The sequence below is a fragment of the Poecilia latipinna genome, unplaced genomic scaffold, assembly GCF_001443285.1.
Source record: "Poecilia latipinna isolate Pla-1442-1.1 unplaced genomic scaffold, P_latipinna-1.0 Scaffold5476, whole genome shotgun sequence".
NCBI classification, from domain to species: domain Eukaryota; kingdom Metazoa; phylum Chordata; class Actinopteri; order Cyprinodontiformes; family Poeciliidae; genus Poecilia; species Poecilia latipinna.
Window position 1 is genome coordinate 1 of NW_015118092.1, and position 9,214 is coordinate 9,214.

General features: G+C 36.4%; 1 protein-coding gene across 1 annotated transcript; it reads left to right on the plus strand.

The window, feature by feature from the left end:
• Positions 1–2,334: 2,334 nt before the first annotated feature.
• LOC106943561 (neuroligin-4, X-linked-like) lies at positions 2,335–8,612 on the plus strand (the record flags this gene model as incomplete). The annotated part of the gene is made up of 2 exons (XM_015026869.1): positions 2,335–3,027; positions 5,129–8,612. Coding segments are annotated over 2 exons (1,101 nt in total), but the record flags the coding sequence as incomplete, so codon positions are not given.
• Positions 8,613–9,214: the final 602 nt, after the last annotated feature.

Genomic DNA, 9,214 nt, shown 5'->3' on the forward strand with positions numbered 1-9,214 from the left:
TCTACCACATGAAACCCTAACATTTTACATTGAATGTTATGTTCATTATGTGAACACGTTGAAAGGGTGTGATTACCTTTGCAGGCACAGGTAAGACTTTTGTTTACTCTATCACTCTAAAAGACAAATATAATAGCTGAGACACCAACAGAAGTGAGAAATTACTACTAATTAATTGAATTGAGGCTCCCTCCACTGGAATCTTTTCAGATTTATAGAGTCATCGTCAGTGTAACTGCTAATCTAAACAAACAGTCTCGCTCGCTGACAACATAAAGAATAGGAAAAGTGCTTTTAGAGATTTAACTCTGACGTGTGAGTGAGAAAGAAAAACAGAAACGTATCTCTAATGTGGATGCACTAAAGCAGTGACATCACATTAGATTTGCAGTTTCCAGCACAGCTTGAATTATCATTACCACCATAGCAAGCCGCAGAGCAAAAATCACCAAAGGAGGGATGTGAAGAGTTCAGTCCACCCTTCAATTATCAATGGGGAACTACTTTCTCTGAAAAAGAGATTCCACTCTGCTGAGAGCGCCACAGACGATGATGGAACTCTGCGACAGCTCAATTTAAGCGGCGAGGCGACGCTCCCAGATGTATATTTTGTGAGCTGCGTGGGCATATCAATCCTCGGCTTGTGCACTTGCTTGGGTGTTAGTCGGGCTTCCCACTATGGCAGCATTTCTGCTCTGCTCATACAGCAAAATCAGCAAATGACAGTTTAATTTCAAAGTTGGTTTAGGTTTTGTAACACTGTGACTGCTAATGCAAAATACTGTATGCTGATTGATGCAAATATGTTGTCAGACGAAAATATTAATGTTACTTGATATTTTCACATTTGTGAAAAACTAACAGTTCGTTTTATTTTACTGGGATTTCATGTCAAAGATCAACACAAAGTGGTATATGATTGTGAAGTGTGGGGGCGGTGGGTTAAACATGGTTTTCAACATTGTTTGCAAATAAATCCTGAAAACAGTGACACACATTTGTGTTCAGGCCACCCAAATCAACACTTGTGTTGGTTTATCACATAAAATCCCAATAAAATACATTGAAGTTTGTAGTTATAATTTGGCAAATTGCTAAAAAAACAATAAAAGTTGCAGGAAGTCTGTGTTCATGTCTCAGGAAGATGGACTTTTCCCCCCCTTTCTTATTCTATTATTGTAAATAATAATATCTCTCATAACAATACATGTTTTTATTACTAAATGAATCTTTTTCTTACTATAAATACCTGAATGCATATCTTTGTTTACTCTTGCTCTCTCAGTCTTATGTGTTTGTGCTGTAGCGTGTCCAACTATTACATAACCAGAAAAAGTCAGTGATCTACACATAAATCACCTTGGAGTGATTTATGTGGAAAAAAAAAATCCCACACCAAAAACAAAATGTATCCTTTGAGAATTTACTTGCCAGTAGTTTGTTCCATGTCACCTTGATATTGATTGGATGGATGTCAGTGTGAAATTGTTGGCCAGCTTTGAGAGAAACAGTTCCCTCAGAGGAATTTGGCCCAGCTAAGAAGAAGCTCAGAAGCTTTTTTGGACTCCCCTAGATTTAAGAACTTCAAAAGAATAAATACAAATATAAATAGTACATTTTCAAAGAAAAAAAAAACATCTGAACCACACGAGATTGAACATGATGCATTAGAATAATTCTATTTGATCTTTATTGCATCATTTTATCTAACGTATATTTATGCGTTCAAAAAGTTATCTGAGTCCATCGAATCCTTAAGGACCAAATAGATGTCCCAGTTAAGTTTCTACTTATTTTAGTGAATACTAGCTACTTTCAAGTGATCATTGGTTAAAAGTATGATAACCTATAAATATTTATAATCGGTTCATCTGATTATAAAAACTAAAATCAGTTATTTCGTCTGAAGCATTAACTTTTACCTTTTCACTGAGTAAACAGTTGTACATACAAAGAAGAACATGGGATGCCTTTAATATTCTCCAGAAGTATGTTTTTTTTAACAAAATAAAATCAATATTGGAGAACATTTCACTAGAAAGAATTATAAGATCGGAAAATGCTGATCGGCTCATAGCTTGCTGCTGATTTAGGAAAAACTTGAGAAAATAAAAGAAAAAGTTTCTCAACGCCAGAATGATCATCATTAAATATTACTTAAGTTATAGTAATCAATGCTGCCCTAAAGTTGTTATTATTACTTTATGGCAAAATTTATGACAAAGTCATTTTCAAAGGGAAGACAATTAAGGAAAGTTAAGGTTGGAAGCTTCTGACACACCAGATAGCATACTAGCCCTTAATTCAAGAAATAATTCAGCAAATTTAAAATGAGACATTTTAATTCTTAAAACTGAAAAAGCTCACTTTGAATGTTCTCACAATGATTTACCTGTCAGTATTTTTCCTTCTTTCAGGGATCCAAACCAGCCAGTTCCTCAAGACACCAAGTTCATCCACACAAAGCCCAATCGCTTTGAAGAAGTTGCTTGGTCTAAATACACCCCCAAAGAGCAACTGTACCTCCACATCGGCCTCAAGCCGCGTGTCAGAGACCACTACCGCGCCACCAAGATCTCCTTCTGGCTCCAGCTCGTTCCTCACTTGCATCATGTTAATGAACTCTTGCAGTCTGTTTCCTCCTTCACGCACAGTCCCTCTCCACAAGACGATACGCCTTATTCCTACACCAAGCGTCTATCCAAAGGTTGGCCTCCTATAAGCACACGTCATCCAAGTTCGCAAGGGGGAACGCCACAGCCTCCGGAGTCCGCTTTGGGCCAGGACGGAGGGGAAAGTGGAGTTCGGATCCCAAATGAGGACTACTCGACTGAACTCTCAGTTACGATAGCAGTCGGAGCATCGCTGCTGTTTCTCAATATTCTTGCATTCGCGGCTCTGCTTTATAAGAAAGACAAAAGACGTCTTGAGCATAGAAGACCACGTCCGCTGCCTCCCCCTAGAAGAGACATAACTCCTGCAGATGTTGCGGCCCACCTGCAGGGGGAGGGGCTGATGTCATTACAGGTGAGTAATCTTCTGTCCATTTCTAGAATAGGCCCATGTGCGCCTTCTCAAAGCTGATCTAATTTAACTGGCTGTGTTATGAGTTTGATATAGATTCCTGTGTTAGGTTTTCCACAAAAATTGTTAGAGCAACAAATAACTAATGTTGAGGTGTGGGTTTAGTTAAATTCTGCTTAAATAAGTGGATTACATTTATAAATTATCCAACCAGTAAAAAAATCAACCACATAAAGTCGATTAAAACTTTATTAAACTCTGTTAAAACTCTATTAAAAGAAAAAGTTTAACTTCGGTTTTGTGATCAATGTAAAAAATAATGACAATGAGAATAAAGTGGACATAATATCTTGAAGAAAAAGCAAAAATTAAACAGCTGTTAGCTAAAAGTAACATAATTCTAGTCCTTTGTCCAATCCAACAACCTGGGTCACATTTTTTGACCCAGTGTTTCGCTAAAAGTACTAAACATCTGCCCTGACAGCATAAAGTTATTTATTTGTGCTAAATAAATAACTCAACTCTTTGTGTGTTAATTAATGAGTTTGACAGCACTTTAATAGCAACAAAAGTTATACAGAACTAGTCAAGCGCTGACATTAAGTCGGTTGAGGCTGTGAGGAAAGATTTACTAAACTCTTGGCCTGCCGGAAGCACAGCTGCAGGCAGATCTCTCTTCTGACTCACAGCCTGTCATCAGAGGATATTATCAGTATGAAAATGAGCGAGAGCGTTCGGATGGGTGCACGTGTGTGGATGTACAATGGCTTGAATTGCGGAAAATTGCCTCCAATTCATTCACTGAATGTTTCAACTGTATTTGCTGTGTTTTGGTTGAGTGACGCATTTTACATACTTTTTATGCCAGACAATTTCTAATAATTTGCAATTCAACTGTATTGCTCAGCATCACAGCTGCTTAGACAGTCTGTTCTGTTATTTAAAAAGTGTTTTTTTTATATATTATGTAAGAAAAAAAAACATAAAAACCCTTTTTTACACACAGCATTGTGATCCATGTTTGAGTTGAGGACTGATATGCTAATTTGCAGCTTTCAGATGCAATTTAGGCATCTGCTGGAATAACTTTTTAAGTTTTATAGTCTGTAAACCAGTGATATTAAGATACAGTGTGTGTTTGTTCATTTGATTTATAGCAGAGCTTATATGAAGTGACCGAAGGACATCTAATGTCGCTCGAATGGATGGACCAATTACAAAACTGCTAATGAAATAAGAATAGTTTTTTTCCTCTTTACTGGCTGGCTTAGTGCTCAGTAGATACAAAAATCCAATTATTGTTTTCAATTTGTGAACGCACCATAACATAGGAGCTAATATGAACTAATAATGTGATGTCCTCACTATTGATATTTTTAGAGATGAATAAATCTCAATGGCAGCTAATTGTGAGCTTCAAATGTCTTTAAAATTATGTAAGAGGAAGAACAAGCATTAAAACGGGCCTCTAAAAACAAAATTATTTTTCATAAATTTATGACTAATACTCATTCCTGTCAATTCTTTTGTAGTGCCAGTTAATTTATAAGTTATCTTATAAATAAAGATTTGCTAGGCTAATATTTATTTGAATTTGAAAATTAATACATTTCCAGCAAAATCATTAAGGTGACTTAGCAGATACGAATCAAGATAAATATCTGATTATCATATTTACCATTTCAGCAATCTACTTTGAATTGGAAAAAGATACATATTTAATTTGATCCCTTTTAGTGTTTTGGTGTTTGGATAAAAAAATGAAATGGTTAAATAATCATAATCTGGTTTGCCAAGATGATACGTAGCAGCGTTCTCTCATTATATTTTTACTAATGCGCCCCTTCATTTTCTGATTAATAAATATAAATAATAAAAAATAGCATTAATATCAAACTTGAGCAAATGATTTTTATTTTTAAGGTTCATTGAAGTTGAACCATTGTTCTGTCGTCAGAAGCCTAAAATTATTTCCATCAGTTGGCACCGTACGCTGACTGACTCTGCATTTATTACTGAAAATGTTGTAAAAACAAATCTCTAAAATTCATTCATTTTTTTCTTTATCTTCATTGTGCTTACTTTCCTGCCATTCATGTTTCAGGTGAAGCAGCTCGAGTGTGATGTAGCGTCAGCGGACGAGCGGAACAACGCCCACCACCATCACACTTTGGACACGCTTGATGCCCTGGACGGTTTGGACACCCAGGACATTTACAGCACGCTGGACACTGTGCGGCTCACCTGTCCACCTGATTATACCCTGACCTTGCGCCGCTCTCCAGATGACGTTCCCCTCATGACCTCCCTGACCCCGGGCTCGCTGCCAGTGACCCCGGGCTCACACCCTGTTACTCCTGCAACACCAATGACCCCAATGACACCAGGATCGGTGGCTGGGATGAGGATGGGCCACCCTCACCAGGGATATACACACCATAGCCCGTATAGTAATACACACTTGCCCCACACACACATCTCCACGCACACACACTCCACCACACGTGTATAACCGCAGCCAGACACTGACAAACACACAGATCTACAGCTCACAATCCAACACACGCACACACACATACACACGCATATTCACACACATGCATAAAACAGACTGAAATACCTCTAATAATTACCCTGCAGGATTGTTACAGATTGAACCACAGAGAGACTTCTTTCAGAATGAGAAAGCAGACGTGTGTGTGCACGTGTCTGTGTGTTGCATGTTGGGTAACTGCAGTTAAACTGGGTTCCCCAGAGACACAACTCTGTGCAACCCAATATGTCAAGACCTGCTCTGGATTTTAAATCAGCTTTTTCTACACCTGAGGAGGAAGATAAAGGATGCGCAGGTCAGTTCTGGCTCTCTACTACCACACCTGAGTGACTGTCCTGGGAGCGAGGATATCAGATGCAGATGTAGAAACGAGTGGAGAAGTACCACACACAGACTGCTGATGTCAACTTGAACAACCTGTTAAAATGTGAATGTAGCATTTTTTTTTTCCATTAAAATAGATCAAAGGCCCTATCTGCCAAGGATCCAACTAAGCTAAGATGGAAAGAAAAGAAAAGAAAAAAGCAAGGGATGGTTGTAAAAAAAGATTTACAAGAGAGGGATTAAAAAAACTATATCAATAGAAGGAAAAAAAAATGATTGTAAGGGAGATAAAGATTTTGTTGAGTGAGATTTGACAGCCAGGAAAGAGGATAGAGATATAAAAAAACAACATGGAAAGTATGCCAAGAGACAGAGGTTAGATTCAGAAGAAGAACGGGCCTCTGAAGCGTTGCCAGACTCCCTGAAGAGTCACTCTAACCAGCGATGTGTCAAACTCTTGTAAATAGAATGGAAAGATACAGATATATTATGATTTATAGCATTTACCTGCTACTTGCATTAAAACATGACTTATTTAACCACATTATTGCTTTCATTTCAGATATTAATATATTATTGTATAGATGTCCTAAAGCAAGGCTGGTTGTCTTTCCATCTCACCTGCTGTAGTATTTACACAGTACGTTGATATAAAAGCTACATTTGCTATGCAGAATCATTTTAGAGATGTTTTTTTTTTTTACCTATGTGACCATATAGATACTTGTTCAGCAGCTGAACTATAGAATATTTTCACATCATCCTGCCATTTTTTTCTTTCAACATTGATCAATGAGCTAGTACTGTGTAGATAATGCAATATTGGTTTGATGATTAAGCACCAGCCAAAAAAAAAAAAAAAAAGAAAAAAAACCATTAACCCTTTGACCCTTTATCCCGTTGACCCTGATTGTTCTGACATGATTTTCTTTTCTGAACCCCAACTCATAATGAGGTTTTTGAAAGACAGACAGATGGTGATGATTAAAGTGGCCCAGAATTTTACGGAATGTCTAAAAAACTCAACGAGGCATTATTTCTTAAAAAGTAATTAAATCTATGAAACTTCTTCACTTTTTTCATGTTACAACCACAAACTTTTTAACAATTATTTTACAGAGTAGTACATCATTGGAAAGTGGAAGATTTGTCAACTTTTGATGCATTTACAGCTGTAAATCTTTTGTCATTGTCAGCTTTGCACAAATAGAAACTTTCTGTTGTTTTAAAGAATTAGTTTTATCCATATTTCTTTAAAAAAGAGCTCAAATTTGATGAACCATTTGTAACCGTCTGGTTTTAAGTCCACAGATTCTCAATTGGATTTACATCTGGACTTTGACTGGGTCATTTTAACGCATTGATCTGATTTGATGCAATTATATATTACATATCAGCTTACATATTGCCATTGGCTGCATCTCAGATCAATGCCGTCTTTGCACTATTTCTTGGTTTAGGTGAAGTTTGCACATTAGATTTTACTTGAAGGTGCCAGAGTAAATGTGGATCTGCAGTTGTTTTTTGAAAGAAAAATTAAAATTAATTCATAAATTGTCTTCCATTTTGCAATTTTGAACAACTTTGTGTTGAAATGTTATAGTAAAGTATTTTAAAGTTTTTGGTTTTAACATAAAAATTTACAAATGCTTCTGAAAGGCACCGTGCCCTTGATATTTACACTTCACGAAGAGCCGCTGTTTTTCCAAGTTGTTCCCCTGATTAAACTACCTGGTGCTGACAAAAAATCCTGGCCCTGATTAAAAAAACTTCTCTAAAATCAATTTTTTACAGCTTGAAGTTGGGTTTACTTTCCGCGACCTTGGTTTGGAGCAAGCTTTGATTAATGAGGTGAAGATAAAGTAGCTCTGGATTATAATGAGAGCAACGTAACACTGTAGGAAAACAAGGCTCCAAACATGCTGCTTCCTAAGCCTTAATATCCTCAAACAGGATCATTTTTTTAAATTAAAAATGTTGAATTAAAAAACCTATCTCTGAAATTCTGACCATCATCTTGTGGACATATTGACAATACTGAGGTTTTTGTTGTTGACTTCACTGTGAGTGTAGGAGGGCTTTATGGTTGTTACTGGTCTTAGTCATTAGCAATAGAGATCAAGCATTTCTCAAATCCATTACAAACAATTTCCATGCATAAGTAAAGTATTTAACATAAAGAGCTCCCATGGAGACCACATAAAAGGCTTTTGCTGTGCTCCAGTTAACCAAAATGATCATAGGACCCGTAATGACTTCAAATCCAGTAACTCAACCAAGTGCCCAAGCAAAAGATTTGCAGCATTTATGTATTATTCTGCATTTGTTTCCCAGCCCTTTTCCTTCATCCAACTTTAGTCTGGTCCTTCCATCCCTTCTCCTTCCCAGCCTTAACATGTGTGACCACAAGCAGCTTTGTCACATTGAGACCTATATAATCTCTGCTCATCCTAAGTAACTTCCTCATCAGTTTTCCTCAGAGTTTTTTTAGTCACTTGTTAACCGAATATGTGAAAAATTTAAAATTGCTGAAAACTTTGTGGCGAACAAAAAACTTTTTCAAAACGATACAAAAACAATATTTAAAGGATGTTTGGATGAATATCTGTTTCTTCTTATGGGTTTGCCGTCTCAGCAGACGGATGGCGTGTGACGAGCCTAAAACATTTCTGCTGCATTTTTGAAAAATAAAAATATCAGTATTTTACAATTTTTTGTGCATTTTACATTTTTACTGTCCCTGTTTTAATATGTATGGCACTGTTTAAATTAGATATTGCTTACTTTAAAATTAATTTGCTGTGGGCATTTCTTTATGTAACGTTGATGGTTCTTTTATTTATAGCACTTAGAAAATCTTCAGAGTATAATGCAAGTAGCAGATCAATAACATATGGGCAATGTAACAAGAAGCTTATGGTCATGTGTTGTTTGTGGATGAACATTGAGCTTGGTTATATAACTGTGGCCTATGCCAACATGAAATTCACATCTAAGTCCACAAAAATGGACATCCTTTAATCAAAAATTAAAAGAAAAACAAAACTATTCTGTCCAACAAAATAGAATTCAGAATAAGTCTGAAAACGTATTTATTCTTTCCATAAACATAAATTCATTGATGTCACATAAATTCATTGATGTCATCAGCAAATCTAAAAGCAGAATATTTATTTAGTTTAATCCCACATTCTGCATAAAAATATTTAAATATTTATTCCATTTCAAACATAGCCATCATATTTGTACCAGTGAAAAGATTCTCCCCACCGTGAGATTTTTGATCTTTTGATGCTATGAACTGACTGTGGT